Here is a 22,334-nt window from a genome sequence, read left to right as displayed (position 1 = left end):
TTAATAGCACAGCGAAGGTTTTCACCAATAAATTCCCCGAAAACCTAGATTAATGGTAAATCAATGCGTCTTTGACAGACCTTGCGCTCTCTGTAATTCTGGAATTAGATTGTAAACTCTTCTGATATTTCTTTCTTTAGAGGTTTCCTTATCCCGCTGACTGGCAACATAAAACAATCTCCAATTATATATATATATATGTATATGTATATATAGGAATATATCGCTTTTAAAATACACTTGAGCAAAATACGGCCCCTGAAACGTTATCAGTGATATATTAATGTTGTTATAGGGGGCAAATAATTGAGAATACAATAAATTGGGAGCCTTAGATTGGGAGCCAGAATTTGACAGCAAATCTGACCCATTCGACCCAACTAGTCTGCCTGGCTTTCAAGAGACTCAAACCTTAATCGGTCGCGGGTCTTGTTTTAGATTCAGGAGCCATATGCCTATCCCATGCATGTTTTAATTCCAACCCTGTATCAGCGTCTACTGCTGCTGCTGGGAGACTGTTTCACTATATCTTCCAACCTTACTTTAAGTAAAACATCATTATATTACATCTAGACCTCTGAGCCTCTAGTTTTATAATATGATGCATCAGAAACTGCTTCAAAATATTAGGGTCAATAGTGATCTCTCTCTTTTATCTTTCCTCGCTTTCCTCCACTTTCTTCGCTTCCTCTCTTGTTTCCCTTTCTTATAAGTTACTTCTATTATGTTTAAGTTTTGTGCAGAACCCACGGGGAGCCCTGTCCATGGTGCTGAAAAGAGAGATCCATCATCTAAATCCCTGTGAACTCCAGCAGGAGATGAACAACGGGGCTTGTGTTGATTTCTATCCACTCAAACATAAGGATATTAATCGACTAAATTCCTTTTACCAGGAGAGCATATCAGCCGAATTATTCCAATTTTAGGACTTTATGATGTCTCCGCGTCGGAATGAATCTTTCTTTATATTTATTCACACGTAACCCCCCCTGCCGCCATGCCCCCTGCTATGGTGATGAGCCCCCAGCTAATGTCTGGGACGTAGGGTTCAAGTTTAGATAAAACAAAGAGAAGGGCACAGCTGATGTTTCCATGCTGCGGGCAAACTGGCATCTTCATGTGCATAAATCAAGCCGCTAATCAGATCTAAAAGCCGCAGAAGACCGTTCCTCGTGGCAAGTCCATGTGAAGGTTGTTGTGTGAATTAACAAACCTTTATTAGAACAAGCATTACCGCTTACAGGGTTCCTTATGTTACACAAACAGATCATTATTCAGTGGTACCGGCTTTCGCAGCTCCTGCGCCAGATGTGAGAATATGAGTATCGCTTGGGCAATGTTTGTAGATCCCTACCTCCTCTCTACCAGAAGAACCCAAAAATGTGTATTTATTTTATAAAAAAAAATATAATTCCCCCAAAATCCCCCAAAATCTATATTGTGATTAATATAGAATGGTATATATATATATATTTATATATAATGGTTTATATATATATATATATATATATATATTTATATATAATGGTATATATATATAATGGTATATATATATATATATTACTATATAATGATATATATTTATATATATATAATGGTATATATATATATATATATATATATATATATATATATATATTATACGGTGTATATTGCTAGGAACCACAAGAGGGCAGCAAGTTCAGAAGTATAATACCTCTATTATTATACAGGTAGGTTATATGTTAATTATCACGCTAACTGTAAATTATTATTATTTTAAGGATATTCTAAAACATTCTGCAGACGTCTGCCATAAACATAAAAATACGGACAGGACAATGATCAGCTAAGGCTGGCTCTGCCACAGACTGCCACCGATCTCAGCTTCCCTGACATGAACGTACACTGATTGGCAAGTAAAAGCTTTCCTCTTTATCCCTTTTGAATAAATGTTAATATTTCTCTGTGCATATGAATAATTTTGTGATACGGTGATGTAAATGTTATATATTTGATGACTGGAGGAGATTGCAAAATTGTAGGACCTTTAGATGCCTTCTTCAGGAGTTAATACTACAAATCTTTTCCGTTTCTCTGATTGCGGAGAATAGTCGTATCCCCGTGTTTTGGTGTTTTTCTCATAGTTTTGAAAACCTTGTTTATTTAAAGATGCTGTCCGAGAACTCAACTGAGAAGAGATGGCTGCCTAATAGCCTTCTCTATGGGGCGTCCCCATTAACTCCAGTCCTCCATTAACATATCAGCCTGAGCTGCCCACACCAGCAGTCCCGAACTGAAGTACGAAGCAAATTCCCGCTATATGAGGGAACCAACAACCCCAGACCTACGTTTCGGCCTTCATGGGCCTCATTAGTGGGGTGTAGTTGATATTCCTGGAGGCTCTAAGTAGACAAGGAGGCCCACATCTGGACTCACGTTTACGCTTGGGCATGAGAGGAACACTAAAGAGTGAAATCACATACTAGACTTGTGCATTCGGATTCACGCGAATTGAAAATTTAATTCAATTTGTCTATTTTGTCAATTCGTACGAATCTTCAAAAGTGAGGCGAGACCCCCACGAAACGCAGCGTACGCTGAGCCAGCGCTGGAGTAAGTATTTTACATGCAGGGAGGTGAATTCGGCCAAAAGAGAGAAAAGTTGGGGTGGGGGCAGGGAAAGGTGCAAATACACAAGGAGGGTTATTTCCCACTTATTGTTTACAAGAACACAAGAGATGTAAGATTTGTGAGATTTAACAAGAGCGATGTTAAAAAATTCCAAATTAAACTTTCAACAATCGAGCTGTAAATAACCAAAGGAACTTAACCGTTTCTTCATAAATTGCCATCTAAAGTGTCTGGAATACCGTCCCATGTGTTTTAGGATTTTATTTACATGGGACTAGAGCCATCACACCATAACGAGGAGCGATGGCTTACAGGGGGTAAGTAATAAGATACGAAATCAAAGCGTTAATTGTCAGTTAGTCCATTAACATTGCTGCAGCTTCTGTGTCTCTCGTGGGAAATCTCCCTTGTAATAGAACTTCTGAAAGCAGATATGAAAAATATGAGAGAATGCAGACCAGACACCGCATGATCATTTATGTGCCAGCTGCTCCACGGCAGAGCCTTCTGTCCATGCCCTTCATATCCAGGTAAGTCGCATTGAGTGCGTGTTTTTAAATGTAGTCGCTTTAGAAAATTGTAAAAGATGTAAGTATACAGAAAAAAAAAATAAAAAAATGTATTCTAGATTTTTATTTTTTTTATTTTCGTAACAAACTACCAGTTTCATTTAAAGGGGCCCTGGGTATATGCTACTTTTCTTTTCGATGACCCCACACATGCCCTTTCTCCTGGTTCCTCTGTCTCCCTCTTCCCGCACACAATGGTATGAGTTAGGTAGGAAATGGTTGATGCCATAAAGACCTAGGGGCTCCTTCACTCCCTTTCCTAAGGCTTCAAGTCACAGGGTATATTGCCTTCAAGGCTTAATTTAAAAAAAAAAAACATTTTTAATTTATTTTCAATGTAACTTTGTATTAAAATGAGGTTTGGGTGTTGCTTGTTGGAGGACGAGAAAAAGCAAACAGCCTGTATTAGACCCGTTCTTGTGTGTGTGCCAGCTTGTACTTGCCTGTGTATTAGGAAATTGCAAGAAGAAATACCTGGGGTGGTGAAATAATAAAATAATTACTATTTAGGGCAAACATATAAAGGGAAGATTCGAGTAGGGGCTTGTACGCATTTCACATTTGATTCTTGATGGAACGGTCTGACGACAAAGGGTAGAATGACCGGATAGACTATTCTTAGTTGACTATTGGGCTATGGATAGTTGTTTAGAGTTTATTAGGGGCTCCATAAGAGGAAATACATGATATCTATTTCAGACACTCCTGTCCTAATTCCATTGATTTCTAGCCACATCTCACCAGTTTTTACCAGTTTCTGTCCTTCCAGCAAGGAGTGGAATCCATTCCTGTCATTTACGATAAAATTACATGGAAGAGCAATACCTGAGTGCTGTTTAATACAACAATTTGTTTCGGATCACTGTTCCCTGTTCTGTGTGTATAGTATGCTAACTTTTATTGACAGATCTGCAACGTATCACTATTAACTCTGCCCGCTTTTGATTTCCAAGTTCCATCAATGAATACGACAAGGTCTTCTGGAGATCTTTGCTTGTTCAGCTGGGAAAGGCCGGACCTGGTTACGATAGAAGAAAAATATTCAGGCTCTGTGCAGTATGCCAGCTTTGTTTTATCCGTGATCATTTGTGTAGTCGGACTTATTGGCAACGTGGTTGTTCTTGGTGTCACTGGTTTCATAATGAAGAAACGTCAATCTAGAATCTGGTTCCTCAACCTTGCGGTAGCTGATCTGGTGTTCCTCCTCTGTTTGCCACTCAACACTGTCTCTGAGTTTAGAAACAATTGGACTTTTGGATCGTCCCTCTGCAAAATATATAATTACCTTTCCATTATCAATCTGTACTCCAGTATTTTTTTCATTACAGCCCTAAATATTGATCGCGCTCTGGCTATCGCAAAACCAATATGGCATCACAAGTCCTTTTCTCCAAAGGCCCGTCGTAGAATCTGCGCCATCATTTGGTCAGTAACTGTTTTGTCCAGTATCCCTGCCATATTTTTAGGTGGAGAGGTTGAAACTAAGGGTAAAACCGAATGCAGCTTGTTCAATATTGGGAAAGTCAATCTTGATACAAGCGCCATTGCGCTTAAATCTCTGGACATGGGCACCATTAACACATTTTCACGCTACGTAGAACAGTGTAAAACTTATTACTGCTGTGCTGATGAAAATGCTCTAAGATTATGGAACCAGATGGTATATACAGCAAAGTGTTTTATAATCCCTCTACTAGTAATTGGATACGTTATTCCAATTTGTGTTACCCTGTGTTCCAACATAATCATTGTCCTGCACGTCAAAAAATCCAGAGAAGTGAAACTGAGCAGACTCTACAGGATCACGGTCGCTGTTGTCTTAACTCACTTACTGACCTGGACCCCAGTTGTCATAGCTGAGATTATTTTACTTGTTGCAGTCCAGACCATGAATGTTACTTTAATGTATAAGATAATCGTGTTCTTGCCACTGCTGTCCTGTATATGCCATGCCCACATCTGTCTCAACCCCATCATGTATGTGTTGGTGGGTTCACAAGTTAGAAGTGGAATTACAGAATTCGTAAGCCGTGTCAGGAGTAGTCTGTCTTATGCTTCTTAAAGTCCGACTTCGAAGGAAATACTGACTCCTAAAATTATCTCATAGGGCAAGGGTGTCCAACCTGCGGCCCTCCAGCTGCTGCAGGACTGCATCTCCCATAATGCTAAGGGGCAGGCTGGGGAGTACGGGAGATGTAGTCCTGCAGCAGCTGGAGGGCCGCAGGTTGGACACCCTTGTCATAGGGTCAATTTACAGCAAAAAAAAATATAAATATAAGCCACACTAGTAGAATTATATTCCATCACACAAATCTAGAGAAGAAAAGGTTTTTTGATGACATCATTATTCATCGGCATATGTTTATGTAATTCATAAACATACAGGTTTATGTATTCGCTTTGCTTTCCACGGTGTCAAAGCAAATATCCATATTGCCATTGTGTGTCTTCGCAATGCAAGGGCTTGGTGTAAACGAGAACCCTGGTGTTTTTGGCGTACCTACACTCGGCATAAGGATGAAAAACAGACACTTTTACTGCATGTACAGCTGGCAATGAATTATCACTTTAAGGGTGGTTCTACTTTTTAACTATATGTCGAGCTTTGTATGTATGTCTTGTAAAATGTAGAGCATATTTGTGCATTAGAACGCTGTAGAAATGTGAATTATTATACAAGATGTTTCATTTTTATAATATTACATTTTAAACAGGAAAAAGTAGGTATTATAATTGTTAAGTAATTTAAAAACACTGTATTAAAGCTAAAAATGCTATATCCTTCTGTGAAAGATTGTTTTGTGTCGCAAGTATCTCTTGATTCTCCTTTTTGGTTAATAATTGCGATTGTCATGTTTCCTGCGTTAATGAACAGTTGCAAAGGAACGAAAACCAAGAACATTTTGACGCTCCCACCCATCGCTTCCAGGAAACTAATTTCTGCCTTCTCTGATGTACTCAAAACCAGTGATAAACACAATTGTGGTTTTCCCCATTAGCAACAGCAAAGGAGGTAAAACGTATCGCTGCTAAAATTCAACCAAGGCCACTTATTTTCAGATTAACAGCATTTTTTACAAACCAGATTTAATCTATTAAAAAAAAAAAAAAAGTATACAGTCAACATTGGCTTGGAGATCAATAGTATATTTACTTTCCATCCGCTTTCACCTGTATGTCCATGCTGGTATGCGCGAGGGCAATACCATAACCATAATGCCTTGCAACTTGTTTAGGATTGTTCCTATTACCATATGAACGCTGTTGAGTATACCTTCATGCAGGCCAGAAAGAAATAAAAAAATCATAAATATATTTAAGTAAGGAAAGAGCATTTTTCTTTAAAAATAAAAGTAACTTTAAGCCAATAAGAAAGAAAAACAACAAGTATAATTACCTAAGGAACAGCGGTTTATTTTATTTATTTATTTTTAATATTTATTACTGAAAAACAAGGAGATTAGAGTTTTTATCTCCCTTTTAATATTTCTGCAGCGAGACATATATATGTGTATTTTTCTCAGTTGATTTAATTAGCGCGCTGGAACGCGTCGAATTACGATCACTGACCATTACCCTGCCACGGTAAAACATTTGCATGTTGGATGAATTAGAGACGGTTATGTCGAAATGTAACTGGAAGCCGATGCCCGTGACATAATATGTGTAATTTGGAATAAGTGGCATAATTAGACTAATGGCAAACAAGCCTTGTAATTGTATTAAGATTAAACTGACGGATTTCTTTCACTGGATACTTTGATAGAAATTGAAGCCTGCTTTTTATAGCCGCTGCAAAGAGTGGGGATATACAGAAGAGTTTTAAACGATTGGTTTGTTACCTGTGGCTATCCACAGCCTGGGAATGTTAATGAACGACAATTTTCCCGATTTCACACCGTTTTATGACCATTATACATTTCCTGTGAACCTTCATCAGCCTACAGCTGGTGCTAGGGGCGGACTGAGACCATCCAGGGCCCCAGGCCACAAAACATGGTGGGCCCCCTGTGGCGAAGCCTCTTTCTTAGACACACTTTATAATGACACGCCGCTGCTTGGTTAAGCTCCTCCCTTGAGATTATTAGCTCTCATATCTATGTTTCAGTATTTGGATTTATAAGAAAGATAACTTTTAAACAGCGTAAACACATTTAATTTGTGGTTTTCACACATCACATAAATATATATATGAATTATTTTTAAATATCAGCAGCACTTGAAAAATAAGTAATTCTAATCATAAATATAGAAATACTATCTGAATATATCTGAAAAATAGTATATACTATGACATAACTACCATCACTATATACTGAGCCAGACATTGACAGTGGTAGAGCAAAACTGACATTACTATGTACTGAGCCAGACATTGACGGTGGTACAGCATAACTGCCAACACTATATAGTATGACAGACATTGACCGTGGGTTTTTTGCTGAATGCCTTGCTATTGAGCATTTTAGCTATGCCATTTAAGCTTAGAAGGCCATCGTTTACCAGGAGTGGCAAATTCATACCAATAAAAAAATAACTACCACAAACCTTGACTACGACTGGTAGTAGAATTAGTCTGTAAAGGGTTAAAATACTAGTAGTTGAAATACCCCAGGTATATCTTGTTTTCAAACATACATGGTTGTAAAGGGTAAATTGAATTGGCTGACTCCACAGATGTCCCAAATAGGACATCTGTGGGAACAATTTTCATCATGTCAAAATTCCAAGTTGATAAACTGAATTGCGCATGTCCCAAATGTGGCCTATTACCCCCCAAACAACCGACAAACCCATGTTTGAGGGGGATGTTGCTGAAAACATATTGGGATATTGTTTGACAGTGACGTATACCAGGAGCTGTAAAATCACACCTGGAGTAAAATGTGTATGAAAAAATAAACAAAACGCAAAAAAATACTACCACAAAATTGGCAGATGGCTGGGGATGGCAGAGAGAGACCCGCTCACGTTGAGGGGATGGCAGAGAGAGACCCACTCACGCTGAGGTGACGGCAGAGAGAGACCCGCTCACGTTGAGGGGATGGCAGAGAGAGACCCACTCACGCTTAGGGAACGGCAGAGAGAGACCCGCTCACGTTGAGGGGATGGCAGAGAGAGACCCACTCACGCTGAGGTGACGGCAGAGAGAGACCCGCTCACGTTGAGGGGATGGCAGAGAGAGACCCACTCACGCTGAGGTGACGGCAGAGAGAGACCCGCTCGCGCTGAGGGGACGGCAGAGAGAGACCTACTCACGCTTAGGGGACGGCAGAGAGAGTCCTGCTCGCGCTGAGGGGACTGCAGAGAGAGACCCACTCACGCTGAGGGGACGGCAGAGAGAGTCCTGCTCGAGCTGAGGGGACGGCAGAGAGAGACCCGCTCACGTTGAGGGGATGTCAGAGAGAGACCCACTCACGCTAAAGGGACGGCAGAGAGACCCGCTCACGCTGAGAGGACGGCAGAGAGAGACCCGCTCACGCTGAGAGGACGGCAGAGAGAGACCCGCTCACGCTGAGGGAATGGTAAAGAGAGGAACACTCACACTGAGGGGACGGCATATAGAGACACACTCACATGGGGGGCGTCAGAGACACACACTCACACTGAGGGGACGTCAGAGAGACAGACTCACACTGAGGGGACGGCAGAGAGAGGCACACTCACACTGAGGGGACAGCAGAGAGAGGCACACCCACACCGAGGGGACGGCAGAGAGAGGCACACTCACACCGAGGGGACGGCAGAGAGAGGCACACTCACACTGAGGGGACAGCAGAGAGAGAGACACACTCACGCTGAGGGGACGGCAGAGAGAGGCACACTCACACTGAGGGGACAGCAGAGAGAGAGACACACTCACGCTGAGGGGACGGCAGAGAGAGAGACACGTTCACGCTGAGGGGACGACAGAGAGAGGCACACTCACACTGAGGGGACTGCAGAGAGAGAGAGGCACACTCACACTGAGGGGACAGCAAAGAGACACACACTCACACTGAGGGGACAGCAGAGAGAGAGACACACTCACACTGAGGGGACAGCAGAGAGAGAGAGACACACTCACTCTGAGGGGACGACAGAGAGAGGCACACTCACACTGAGGGGACTGCAGAGAGAGAGACACTCACACTGAGGGGACAGCAGAGAGAGAGACACACTCACGCTGAGGGGACAGCAGAGAGAGAGACACACTCACGCTGAGGGGACAGCAGAGAGAGACACGCTCACGCTGAGGGGACGGCAGAGAGAGGCACACTCACACTGAGGGGATTGCAGAGAGAGAGAGAGACACACTCACACTGAGGGGATATCAATGCAATTTCTAAAACTCTGTTGAACAATGATTTAAATCTACAGTTCTAAGATGCATATAACAACTTGCAAAACTGTAAATTCGAAATAAAACGGGATTTTTCATAAAGATTTAAGTTTTCTTCTGCCTCCATCATGTTCTCCATTTTTAGTAACTTGAAAGACAGCAGCGTTCTGTCAGAGCTCTCGCCATCACATCCCACGTAGAAGCTGCGCGATATGAGCTCAGTCCGATTTCTATCGTTTCCATGTTTTGCAACTTCCTGTAGTGCCAGAGTCCTTCTACCGAGTAGGAACTAGCCGCTACCGTATGAGACGGGATCGATCTACTGGAAAACGGATAGAACCGGAACTTAACGTGTGCATCGCAGAAATCCATCCGACCAGAGTTGGCAGCATCGTTGAGAAAGTGGTACCTCGCTCATATAGTTCCGGCCGGACGCTGGAGCTTGGCGTACACCGTTCCGCTCAGTGACTGGTCCTCCCTTGTCATGCCAGGGTTTCTGTGGGCTCAGGTTCGGGCCGCTCTGCCGCTGTCTCTAGAGCAGTTCCCGGCTGATCCGGGCCCAGAAGTAGATGATAGTGTGGCCTGGTGTGTGCGGGAGGCCGCGGTCTGCTTGTATGGCGGAGACCTGGAACGGTGCGGGAGGCTGGGGCAGCTGCTTATGGATTACGGCTGGGAGAAGCTAAATGCGCGGAGCTGGCAGGAAGTGTCCCGGGGGTGGCGGGCCGTATACACCTATGGGTGTTTGTTTAAGGCCCTCGGGCTGTGCTGGAGCCCAGCTGGGGGTAGCAGGGAGGAGGCCGTGCGGGTGTGTGACATGGGGCTGCTGCTGGGAGTCCACATCATGGATAACGTACTGGGCAGAGTTATCCACATCCTGCAGCATGGAGACCGCTCGCCGGACGTGCCAGCCAGAGAGGGGCATGAGGGGGGATCGGTGTCAGTCATGGACCGGCTTGGGCCTGACCCGGTGTCAGTCATGGACCGGCTTGAGCAAGGACCAGTATCGGCCAAAGGCAGGCTTGAGCACGGACCGGTGCTACCCGGGGAAAAGCACTGTAACAGCCTGCTGGCAGATGCAGAGCGGCTTCAATGTGGGCCAGAATCATCCACAGAGCAGTCTGAACATGAACCGGTAGAATCATCAGAAAACGTCCCAGTATCAGCCTGGGAAAGCCCTGAACATGGACGCGTATTTCCAAATCATAAACCAGATTATAATATGCTGCGGGAGAAGCCTGACGATGAGCATCAGAAACAAGAATTACCGATTCGGGAGAAGGAGTCGGTGGAATCCCGGACCTCAGGTTCCCGCTCCATTTCTTTATAAAGTGTTTCTAGAATACTGGTGTGAATTGCACTTTTTATAAGTAAGCGAACGTATATTTATGTTAAGCTTTGGATACCACCAGTCACGTGAATCCTTCCTACGAGTGCACCGGCCCTGTCTTCACTTAAACGTTATCTATTTGCGAATTGAGTATTATGGCGTATATTATAACATGTTAAACATTTGTTATTTTGTAGGTTTGGGCTTTAAGGGACAGAAGAGGCAAAGGAATACCAAAGGAGAATCGGAGCCGGAGAATGACTTAATACCAGAGGTAGATATATGGGGAAGTGTTTGCTACGATTCACTTATGATGGGATAATAGTTTGCAGAAGACAATACTTTTAGCATTAACAAACTTTCTGCGGTCTGCATCAAAATGCAAATATTGTGTCTATCATCAAATTTGGTTATATATATATATATATATATATATATATATATAACCTTGGTGATTATGCGGTCAAGTCTGCTATGAAGTCATTCTTCACACAAAAGACGGATACAAAGTTATCTTGCCTTCATCTTTTTCTGCCTATCGGTAGTTTGATGTAACTCATGCCCTCTCTCCTGACAGAAAATGCACCATTCACTCATTCCTGCCGTGAATTTGGACCGTGCGATCCCAAAGCTCCACTGTCCGTCTTTAGAATACTTCAAAGAGAACTTCTTGACTTCACAGAAGCCGGTTATTCTAGAAGGCATCGTTGACCATTGGCCTTGCATGAAGAAATGGAGGTAGGAACTAGTATTGTTTAGTTTCCTAAAATAAAGTACATGTAACTCAGGAAAGAGCTTCACCGTTTCCAACTAAGGAAAACCTAAGCAGAAGCACATATAATATGAATAATCTTTAGAGTGACTGTTAACCCCTTAAGGACGAGTGTACCCACTTTAAAATACCATTTTGTTTCCCCATATCATCTAAAACTGGTCATTCTGCCTCTCTGTGTTATTTGGGACATCTTTGAAGCCGGCCAGTTAAATTTACCCCATCAAACCATATATTCCACTGGCTATAAACTAATAGGGCTTGGGTCCAAAACGCATATTGACCAGTTTCAAATGTGGCATTTAAGATGTTTTTACAGACATTCTAATGGTTCCATAATGGTTCCATTGGATTATAGCCTTGTAAAACTTGAGACCTTTTCTCTACAGATATGCCTTATATACCCTATATGCCACTCGGCCCCCAGATATGCCTTATATCCCCTATGTGCCACTCGGCCCCCAGATATGCCTTATATCCCCTATGTGCCACTCGGCCCCCAGATATGCCTTATATCCCCTATATACCCCCCCCCCCGACTTACCAGTGCAGCCCTAGACTTGTTCTCCATGTTTCAGATTCCCTGGTGTCTAGTGGGGGCAACTGGTGGACGTCTGCGCAATGCACACAGACAACCTCCGCTGCTGCTGGCCGTTCCAGCCGGGGGTTCTATAAATGAGCGCAGGAAGGTCATGTGATGGCCGTCAGCAGCGGAGGTTGTCTTTGCGCATCCCGCTCTGCGGGGGATCTGGATCTTAAGTCTCATAGTCGGATCTCTATTTGAGGTCTGATTACAAGACAACCTCAATTATAAGAGGATGGTTATTTTTCAGAGCATTTGTCTTATAATCGAGCAAATACGGTATATCTTGGCAACACAAAAAAAATAAACTTCTAACATTATTTTACATGCCAACAGCGTGGAATACCTCCAAAAGGTAGCAGGATGCCGAACGGTTCCTGTGGAGCTGGGATCCAGATACACCGATACGGAATGGTCTCAGGAACTTATGACTATAAATGATTTCATTAACAGATACATAAGAAACCAGGTATGTGATTTGTCTGTGTGTTTCAGGAAATTAATTTGTATTAGAATCCATAACATGCTTATTAAAATAAAATGTAGATTTAATAAAGCTGCATCCTGTCATGATCTCACATTATATTGTTGGTTTAATATTGATGTATAAGTCACCTGAACAGGTAAACTCTTATACTAATACCTGTATCTTTATTTTCTGAAAGCAAGGCCGTACTGGATATCTGGCTCAGCATCAGCTGTTTGAACAGGTAATTTTTTAAAACATTTGTTTAAAAGGAGGACGCCGGCAGACGGTGATATCCAAGTTTTAGGAGATCTGTTTTAATGAATATGGTAACCCTGGCTACAGGTAAACAGAGATGTCAGTTTGATTCACAGGTGAAGAGATATTTAAATGGAGCTTATTTGGGGGGGGTGCTTTGGTGAAATTATGGGTGGTAGTCTACAATAATGTGAGAAGAATGTCTTAATAGGACATTAGCCTCTGAGATAAAAAATACATAAATACGTTAATACATTTATTTAAGATAAGTGAACTGAGAGAAGATATTGGCATTCCGGATTACTGCTGCCTTGGAGAAGGCGATGAAGATGACATTACTATTAATGCTTGGTTTGGTCCATCGGGAACCGTTTCTCCTCTTCACCAGGACCCTCAACAGAATTTCCTGGCTCAGGTCAGTTACCCTCCTTAAAATCATTTTAAGAACATAAGTAACTATCTTCTGCTAGTTTCCAATATTATCATGTTTTGTGAAGGTAGAGTTTATCAAACTGCCTCCGGTAAGCGAGAATTCTGCTTCTCTAACCAGATTGTAGGAAGGAAGTACGTACGCGTCTACGCGGTGGATGAAACGGAAAAAGTATACCCGTTTGACAGTTCGCTCCTTCACAACACAAGCCAGGCGAGTAAATCCTAGCCGCATGCTGATAATATGTTAAACATAATGTTAAATCAAACTTTTTCTATTTTAAACATAAATTCAAATCCCAGATTAGCCAGAGTGGCCCGGTAATATAATCCTTACAATATTTGTATGTATTACATCAAATCCTCTCTTAAAAACATTTATTATACCTAATCCATAAATATAGTACAATATAAACCCTAAACTGTATTAAATACTTGAATAATAATTAGATCCTTTACATAGAATAGTTTACAATACTTGTGTAAAATGCACTAAACAAAACAAACATTTGTTTTTTTCCCCCCAGTATGCAATGATACCTTTTTTTGGACCAACATGATATTTAAAAGGCAAGCTTTGGAGAGCTTAAGACCATGTATTTTAAATACCATGTTAGTCCAATAAAAAAGTATCATTGCATACTGCAAGACTTTGTCTATCGGACTTATGCATATATTGGTTAGATGTATTTATTATATGCAATCCACAAATTATTGTATGTAACGCCTAAAGTGCATTAAATAGTTAATTGTATTTGACTCCTTATATTTATTCTTTGTAGGTCGATGTTGAAAACCCTGACACTGACAGGTTCCCACGGTTTTCAGACGCGGCGTATCAGGAATGCATTCTGTCACCCGGCCAGTTGCTTTTTATCCCGGTGAAATGGTGGCACTACATCCGAGCCCTGGATATCAGCTTCTCTGTCAGTTATTGGTGGTCCTGACTTAGCCGTGGGGTTTAGGAATTACATCGACTCGCTGGACCCTCTCACTTGCTGTATACGGAGCTGGCTTTATTCCTGTGGCCGGCCAGGAGGTGTGAGCCCTACAGGGTCACATGACACAGTCACATGACCCCACAGTAGCAATGCGGCACCTCGGATGTATGGAGGTCATTCATCACACCTTCTCTTCTTCATAGATGAAAATGAAAACATTCACCGGCTTCTTTGGCTTATATTAGGCCAGTTATTCATTTTGAACTTGAAATCTTTCCTTTTGGAAATGAATTTAAACGGACAGCTGTTGTGGTTGAATGGGGAAAGAATAAAAGGGACTGCGCATCGTTCACATTTATCATGCAGTCGGTTTGGTGATCTGCTTTTCTATTGTATGGGAATTCCTTACTTCCAGCAGAAAGAAAATACATAAAATATATCTATGGCCACAGATTACAGGTGTGATTTGTACTAAAACACAATTCTGCCAAGAGAACCCTGGTGAACAACATGCCTTTCTGAAAAAGGTGCCTTTTTTTCTCCATTTCTTATATAAAACAATACAATAAAAGCAGGGTTCACTGTGACTAAATCATTTGCTAAGCTGTGATATTGATCAAAGATGGGGGGGGTTTAAGTGTACCTATTTTTATACTTTGCCCCAGGTGACCCTCTTCCTCCTGCTTTTGGCACATTTGCTCCATCTGCCTGTACAGTTATCACCGTCATGACTCTGAATAAACTGTAATATATAATAAATATTTGCCTTATAGAGTCTGTTTATTTGTCTAAAGAAGTGAAACTCTCCACTTTGGACAGAAACAAGAACAAAGGAAATCTGGGGGTATTTCTACATAAAATAGATGTCAAAACAGTATGACTGTCCTTTTAAACATTAACAGCAACGTCTCTTAAACCAAACCAGAAATTCCCTTACACAACAAAGAGTTCTTCTGTTACGCGGGAGCAGAACCATATCAAGTAAATACAGAATCATAAAACAACGACAATGTATGTTTTATTTTAACTTGAAAATCATATAAAATAGAAATTTCTATCAAGTTACTGTCATTTTTCTACAAAGTCCATTTATAAAACGTGAGGACTCCCCCTTTAAATCCAACTTAACGCTCGCATTTTTAGGATTAGGGTCCCAATCAGGGATCAATATGTAAATTTGCACACATTTAAACAATTTTTTTTTTGTACAAAAATATATTTTGGAATGTAAAATAAAACCAAGCCTGTCATAGAACCAATAGATATTTATTCCCTCTTATGGGGAGTCTCCCTCCAGTATCATCCGTGGCAGTTCTACACAAGACAAAGGTTTTAATCTATTTCTTCTAGTAAGAACGATTTACAGTCTTGTCCTCTTTTGGAGTTTAGTAACAATCTGCATCATGTTCTTCCCCTCCCCACAGTGTCGTCCTAATGTCCTGCAGGAGTGACCATGGAGTTTGGTGCTTGGAGTCGCTGCCCATCGATAGTGAACTTTTCAGGGTCTCCAAATCTACTTTCATCAGTATGTCGGCTACCCAGTCCGTACGCCCTACACTATTTTGACCCCCTGCTTGGTGATCTTTGAGGCGCAAGTTGCTCAGCGTACACTCCAGCCACTCGATGCCGTGAAGCTCGGAGTTCCTAGAGGTAGGAAGGGATTCCTCGCTCAGCTTTGACTTCAAACATATCAGGATTTCGCATGCCTTCAACGCTACTATCCTATCGCAGTCACAAAGGGCATCGAACAGAAACGAGAAAAGTCCTACTCGGTTAAACCTCTTCACCACTTCACTCAGCTGGCATAAACCGGTAGGTAACCCTACAGCATAAGGACAGCTGTTGGCACCACACGTTGTAAATGTTTCATCGGCAAAGATGTTGGCCATATCCAGGGCGTTCACTTTCACCTCCCAATCCAAGTCATTTCGGGTTACATCCAGTATCCGGCGCAGCAGTTTTTCTGGTTCATGTAAGTTCTGCATGTGACGTAACTTCTGCCACTCAATGAAAACCTTCACTACTGCTCTTCTGGGAAAGCCCTCTGTGTCCTCGGATAAAATATCCAGGAGATTTGGCACAATGCTCTAAGAAATTTGGTGAAAAAAAGTGAGTACAGCAATTTGTGACTACAAGAGGTTCCACAACATACGTTATTTCTTCAAGCGCTACACATGGACAAACACCTATACATAAACATGAATATAAGATCAAGTCATGCATGTTAGTTATAAAATGTGTAAGCAGTTAAAGTACAGACCTCTCTGCTCATGGGCTCCTTGGACATAGGACCTTCTTCAGCAAATGTTTGGTAAAGATCAGCAATCTCAACGAGCTGACCCAAGCAGATCACTGCGCTCGCTCGAACATAACTCTCGGGGTCTTTTAGAAGATCCAGGACCAGCCGTGGGACACCTGAAGAGTTCAGCGCCTGCCTGAATCCTTCTTGTTCTGACAAAAGAAGCGTGTCAATAAATATCCATGAAATAAGCGCTGGCTCCGGAAGAGAACCTTTTAGCAATAAACCACTAGAAAACCAAATAGCTATCCTGAAATGGGACTGCACCTCGACAAACGTGCCTAGAAGGGAATGCTCGTTTCAGGAGGTTAGTAGTAAACGGCTGCTACCTTTAAGGCTGTCCACGAGTTCCGTGACGAATTCTAGGGTTGTGTCGCGGTGCTCCCAGGTTGGGCTACAAAAGCGTTTCGATACCACTGGCCACAGGGCTGAAAAATATGTTGCAGACATATGTAATATTTTATTGCAGACTGATCTGATTTAATGTATGCGCTCAATTCTTGCTGTGTTTTCTGCCCATTTCCATGCCTGATTTTTAAAGCTAAATGTATTCTCATTGCGTCTCTTTTTTACAATTTTTATCCTAAATAACATTTTAGTCACAAATTTAAAATGGCATTTTGAAAAGAAATGAGCAGCGGAAACTAAGTGCACCTTATTCTCCAGATTACGTACCTTTCAAAAAAGTAAGGCTGTAAGCCCAATCATTACAGTTTTCTGGAGTCGAAGAGGCCTGCAACCATTTCAATAAAGCCTGGAGAGTCTTCTTTAAAACCTAAAAACCACATTTTGAAACAACAGTCTGGCTACGAGTGTTCTAAGTGTGTACAGAACTCATTGAGTGTAAAGTTCTTACCGTCGGATCGCTGTCTGGATTCTCGAGATAAGCAAGCAGCACGTTGTAAGTAGATGTCAAGGATTCCCGGCTCACTAAATAAAACCCGACAAGGTTTAGTTACATCAGGAAATATTTCTGCAAAGATACAAGACTCTTTAACTTAAAGAAATGTGTCAAAAATAAAGGCTCAAGAGCTGAACAAAGTGTCATCGCCCATAAATTAAAACACGTATTTAGATACCCAGCATTTGTCTCACTTGGCCAACGGGAAAGCGCTCCGACGGCATCCAGCGCGGATCTCTGCACTCGGAGACAACCAATCAAAAACTTGCTGATGGTGGATCCCAACGATGATGTGGGTGATGCTTGACCGATGCAAAACTGCAGCAACGTGACCACAGAACTCAGCACGGACTCGTGGGGGATCTGTATTTTAAGGCAGTTCTGCAAGAAATTAAACAAAATGAGGAATAGATATATAATGTCTAAAATTCTAACATCGGGAGTTTGAAATACCCAATCACTCAAAAGTTTGGGGTCGCTTAGCTGTTTTCATTGAAAAAGGAAATTTCTGTAACATAATCGCAAATGGGGCTAACGATCAATTAGCCTTTTAAACGTTAACTAGGATCAGCGAATGTAACGCGCCATTGGAACACAGGAGTGATGGGAGTGATAAAGGGCCTCTGTACGCCTATGAAGAGATTCCATTAAAAATCATCGGTTTCCAGCTACAATAGTCATTTCCAACATTAACCCCGTCTGCGCTGGATTTCTCATCCATTTCATGTTATATTAATGGACCAAATATGCTTTTTCCCCCCCACCAAAACAAATAAAAATTTTGTGATCCCATATTTTTGAATGGCAGTACATATGTGATCCCTTATAGACCATTAAGGTAAAGTTCTTCTCCCCAGAAGTCAGTGAAACTGCGGAGCGGTTTATACGTTACCTGATCACAAAGCTCCTTGAGGTAGCAGAGACAATGACACAAGAGTGAAATACAGGGCATCTTCTCGGACAGAATATATTCTACGGCTGCAGGATCACACACAAGCTCATCCAGCAAACCTTCGAGGACAACAAGCAATATTTAACATACATTTCCACGCGCAAAATACTAGCTTTAAAACAAATGAATGTGGAAATCCAAATTATTCAGATTTTTTTTTTTGTTTAAAAAGGATTTAGAGGAGAAAAAGGGTATGGTGACCCAACAGCACGTTAACCCGTTGACGATCAGATAAGTGGAGAGACCTCATCTGATCCCACCGGAGTGTATATGAAGAGAAGTGAGGAAATGTAGGGAAAAGAGCTTTTTAGGTGAGAGTAAGGATTTTACATTCAATCCCAACGTGTGACGGAAACCAGCGAAGAGATGATAGAGGGGAGAGGCGTTAGTAGAGTGATGGGTAAGGGAGATTAGCCTGGCAGCAACATTCATGATGGATTGTAAGGGTACAAAGACAACGGAGACCAGCTACGACGGGAGATGGAGGTGACGGTATTTGGAAAGGAGTGTATTTTACCTGGCTGTCCGGAGCGGACTGAAGACACTTTCAATATATAGTCTAATGGATGAAGCAGCACAGATGTTGCTTGTAGACTAACATCTTCTGGGCTGGACAGAAAATAAAAGTTACAAAAAAGTCTTATGACTTACAAATACACCATAATAATCTAATTGAAGGACTCCACAAATCAAAGGTGACCAGCGGCGTCACGTAGCGTGCATTACATGACCCCGCTGGGCGGCTTACAGCACACGCTACACTACATTCATAATGGCAGTGCTACAAAACCCTGAGCCCCTGGAAGTGGTTTCTAGTCACCGTGGGGTTTGGCAACCCCTTTGTAATGCATGTTTATTTTTGCCTTTTATTGACTTGGATACTAAACCATTTTAAATTGGATTTGTGGTTCGAGTTCCCTTCTGACCTTGACTGAAAGGCATGTGATAAGGGACTGGGACAATGGCACCAAGTTGGGGTAGTTAAGGTAAAACTCAAGCTAAATCCAAACTAACCAGTAATCGAGTTTCATGATCTCCGCAGCAAGAGACACAGACTGGAACGTGTTCAGATTTTTGAGAGCGTGTCTCATCGTAACCCAAACGTCACAGTCTGAATCACGGAAGGCAGGAAACCTAGAAGAGATCACAACATTAATTAATTGATTCTGTTATCAACCCCACGATGAGGTGTTGTTGTTTCCACTCTTCTTCTTCCATTTACCTGGATGCGGCAAGAAGTAATTCCTCCAAGCAGAGGGCTCCGCGTGCCGGTTTTTGGTCCAGGAGATCACGGATGGGAGCTGAAACCTGCAGCCAAAGTAGCTGAGCCATTTCATTGGTGCAGCCTTTAAATATGGCGGCCAGGGTTTTAATTGACTGACCGATTGCAGTAGGGACCCCAGAACAGAGTGACCTCTCCAGGTGCGTCAGGATGACCCCTGAGACAGCCGGCAGGTCTGATATGTTGGTGGGTTTTGGGTCTGGCTGGACCTTCACGCTCGTGAGAAACACGTGAGCTATAAGGTCATTGACAGCAGATGCAACGAACAAACTGGGGTCCATCTGTAAATCGAGCATCGCCTGCAACGCTCCTGAGATGAAAATGGAGATGGACAGATGAGATTAGATAGAGCGCTAGAGACAGAGAGAAAAGAAAGAGAGAAAAGCATTCCCAAACCGGATTTTAACACAAGGAAGCCATTTTTCCCCTTTTGTTACAAACTTTAGGACCTTCTGTGCAGATTCTTTGTAGAGTGCGGCATTTCTTTTTATTATTGTTATTTTAATAAATCAAGTCACATAACGCACTGTACTCACCTGACCCTGGCAAGAAGCACACTGCTTTATGATGCTGAACCATCCTGGTCAAACCGTTTATCCAACCCATCCTTACAACGGCGTCTCGCCACGTTACATTGGTCCAGCTAAATTCACCAAACATATCCTGGATAACGTCTCCATTCTGAGAGAAATAGAAATGTTCCATCAGATCAGACCCATTCAGCCCATCTAATTTGCCTGTTTTTCCAGATGTTACATCAAAACATTATAAATCCCGTAAATTTACTTAGGCCAGGTGCCGTCACCTTATACTTTAAGTCAATCCAAGATACAGGACAATCCAGGTCTACCTATGTTATCAGGTGGACACGTTGGCATCCTTTCACTCACCAGGAGGTAATCGAAGCCTTCCTCAGAGGCGGCAAACATTCCCGTCAGCTTCATGGAGAAGGACAGCAGACTGGGATCCGTGTCTGCCACGTTCAGGACTTGCTGAAGGAGCCCAATGATGCATTGATTGTCTTCTAACAACTGTTTAGCTGGTACTAGAAGACAAACGAGAAGAACAACCCAACAAGTGAAATACAAGACCCTAGAACATACGCAGCCCTGAATGTATCCAACGAGTGCAAGTCTTCCACTACTTCAAGACCTCATGGCCGCCCAGGCATTTCATCGTAGACTAACTTATATTATCATACGCATCGTTTTTGTGGGACATCCCAAGTTTTGCCAATTAACGGAAGAGACTACAGTGAACTTCTAACGAAGAACCAAGGTGGATAGGTTTTCCCACCACCCCAGAACGCATGAGTAAAGTCATGTGCAGGTAGATGCATCTTCTGCGGGGCATTTAGCTGGGTGAATGGGGCATATGCAGAATGCCCCCCCCCCCATGCATTTGCAAAAAAGGACTACAGGAACATTTAAAGGGACCTCACATCTGTCATATGCATTAAAGTAAATATGGTGGCTGGAGTGTCCCTCTAACACACACTCTACCGGACAGCTCTCACGTGGATACGTTCTCGCTTCTTGCGCAGTAATTACCAGAGGAGACCAAAGACGTGAACCAGTCCAAGAGTTTCTCAAAGACGGAGTCATCTGACATAAGTTGTCTGTTGTCGATGAGGACGCCACAAACATGGGGCAGCAGCTGGGAACATTCTGTATCCATCAGGCCCTCTGTAGAAAGAGAAAAAGCCTTCAGAAATATAAAATCATGTTTGATCAGTAAAAAAAGGATTGCATGGGGCCAATAAGAAATTAACACGTGGCTAGTACTCCATGCTTCACACCGTCACGGATCCCTATCGAGTGTTCCAAACGCGATGACATCACACATTACATTCTGCGCACGCTATGCGGGCAATGCCTATTCAAGCCTTTCATGATGAGGGATACGTCTTCCGCTGTCGGGAATGTTGGCAAGTATGTAAACAGTGTATGCCAATGATGTCATCAGCAGATAAAGCTGTTATGGCGTGATGGGGCAACATCAAGACGTCTATCTATGCGGCTAGAAACCCTAAAATGCCGTGACATCGTTTTGGACCGCAAACCACCCCGACGTGAGCTCGTTATTGGGATTGTCTAAAACCAATCAGGATAGTTGGCAAGTATGCATTTACCCTGTGTGCAACGCCTGGTCGTAAATGGCCCCGGTTTGGCAGTTTGCATGATATAGTAACCTCCATCCTTAACAACTAAGACATACTGTTTTAACTCTTTATACTAACGTGTGACGTCATCTCGGGTATAATATGTCCCTGAACTGGATAAATAGTAAATATATAGGAATATCTAATACCCAAGGAACCTTATTTCAGTTACTGACACAATAGAGATGACCCCCAGGCCTCACACTGGACCCGCAGGTAAGCCTGACTCCAGGAAGCACACTCACCCAGTACAGCACGTTAGAACCTAAGGGAAGAGGCGGGTCAGCGCCATGCAAGGATCTGCGGGAATGGGCAGCGCCATCTTTGATCAGGGAAACAGGTAGCCATTGACCCAAAGACGCCATCTTACTTATGGGAAAGGAACTTCACGCTGCGTTTCACATACTGTACCCGCATCCAATAAAAACATAACGTCAACGAGTCTGTGTGTGAAGCCTA

General features: G+C 42.5%; 3 protein-coding genes across 3 annotated transcripts; 2 read left to right on the top strand and 1 right to left on the bottom strand.

Annotated features, from left to right (window-relative positions):
- Positions 1 to 3,063: 3,063 nt before the first annotated feature.
- LOC128502255 (C5a anaphylatoxin chemotactic receptor 1-like) lies at positions 3,064 to 9,972 on the top strand. Its single transcript, XM_053472013.1, has 4 exons — positions 3,064 to 3,143; positions 4,185 to 4,390; positions 4,511 to 4,786; positions 9,767 to 9,972. Exons 1-4 carry the CDS (start codon positions 3,064 to 3,066, stop codon positions 9,970 to 9,972), a joined length of 768 nt encoding a protein of 255 aa, XP_053327988.1.
- KDM8 (lysine demethylase 8) lies at positions 9,812 to 14,586 on the top strand. The gene is made up of 8 exons (XM_053471517.1): positions 9,812 to 10,808; positions 11,029 to 11,105; positions 11,409 to 11,569; positions 12,523 to 12,655; positions 12,852 to 12,896; positions 13,176 to 13,325; positions 13,461 to 13,553; positions 14,122 to 14,586. The coding sequence occupies exons 1-8, from the start codon at positions 9,989 to 9,991 to the stop codon at positions 14,284 to 14,286; spliced, it is 1,644 nt and encodes a 547-aa protein (XP_053327492.1). The 5' UTR covers positions 9,812 to 9,988; the 3' UTR covers positions 14,287 to 14,586.
- A 692-nt stretch (positions 14,587 to 15,278) lies between these two features.
- Positions 15,279 to 21,465, bottom strand: BRAT1 (BRCA1 associated ATM activator 1). Its single transcript, XM_053472169.1, has 13 exons — positions 21,265 to 21,465; positions 20,605 to 20,759; positions 20,251 to 20,395; positions 19,655 to 20,024; positions 19,447 to 19,566; positions 18,950 to 19,041; positions 18,373 to 18,491; positions 17,675 to 17,861; positions 17,436 to 17,509; positions 17,255 to 17,354; positions 16,909 to 17,007; positions 16,541 to 16,731; positions 15,279 to 16,367 (listed from the first exon to the last, which is right to left on the bottom strand). Exons 1-13 carry the CDS (start codon positions 21,389 to 21,391, stop codon positions 15,666 to 15,668), a joined length of 2,481 nt encoding a protein of 826 aa, XP_053328144.1. The 5' UTR covers positions 21,392 to 21,465; the 3' UTR covers positions 15,279 to 15,665.
- Positions 21,466 to 22,334: the final 869 nt, after the last annotated feature.

The sequence above is a fragment of the Spea bombifrons genome, chromosome 7, assembly GCF_027358695.1.
Source record: "Spea bombifrons isolate aSpeBom1 chromosome 7, aSpeBom1.2.pri, whole genome shotgun sequence".
In the NCBI taxonomy this organism is placed as follows: domain Eukaryota; kingdom Metazoa; phylum Chordata; class Amphibia; order Anura; family Pelobatidae; genus Spea; species Spea bombifrons.
This window is presented reverse-complemented; position numbering and strand designations above follow the sequence as displayed.

Bases quoted from the DNA above. Each gene is read 5' to 3' on its own strand.
- LOC128502255 (XM_053472013.1), top strand. From the start codon at position 3,064: ATGCAGACCAGACACCGCATGATCATTTATGTGCCAGCTGCTCCACGG. The intron at 4,391-4,510 runs GTTTGCCACTCA...TTTTCATTACAG, and splicing joins TGATCTGGTGTTCCTCCTCT to CCCTAAATATTGATCGCGCT. The intron at 4,787-9,766 runs GTAAAACTTATT...AACTTCCTGTAG, and splicing joins TTCACGCTACGTAGAACAGT to TGCCAGAGTCCTTCTACCGA.
- KDM8 (XM_053471517.1), top strand. From the start codon at position 9,989: ATGCCAGGGTTTCTGTGGGCTCAGGTTCGGGCCGCTCTGCCGCTGTCT. The intron at 11,570-12,522 runs GTAGGAACTAGT...ACATGCCAACAG, and splicing joins CCTTGCATGAAGAAATGGAG to CGTGGAATACCTCCAAAAGG. The intron at 12,897-13,175 runs GTAATTTTTTAA...CATTTATTTAAG, and splicing joins AGCATCAGCTGTTTGAACAG to ATAAGTGAACTGAGAGAAGA.
- BRAT1 (XM_053472169.1), bottom strand. From the start codon at position 21,391: ATGGATACAGAATGTTCCCAGCTGCTGCCCCATGTTTGTGGCGTCCTC. The intron at 20,760-21,264 runs GTAATTACTGCG...TTTGTCTTCTAG, and splicing joins CACGTCTTTGGTCTCCTCTG to TACCAGCTAAACAGTTGTTA. The intron at 20,025-20,250 runs GTGAGTACAGTG...TTTTCATCTCAG, and splicing joins GTGCTTCTTGCCAGGGTCAG to GAGCGTTGCAGGCGATGCTC.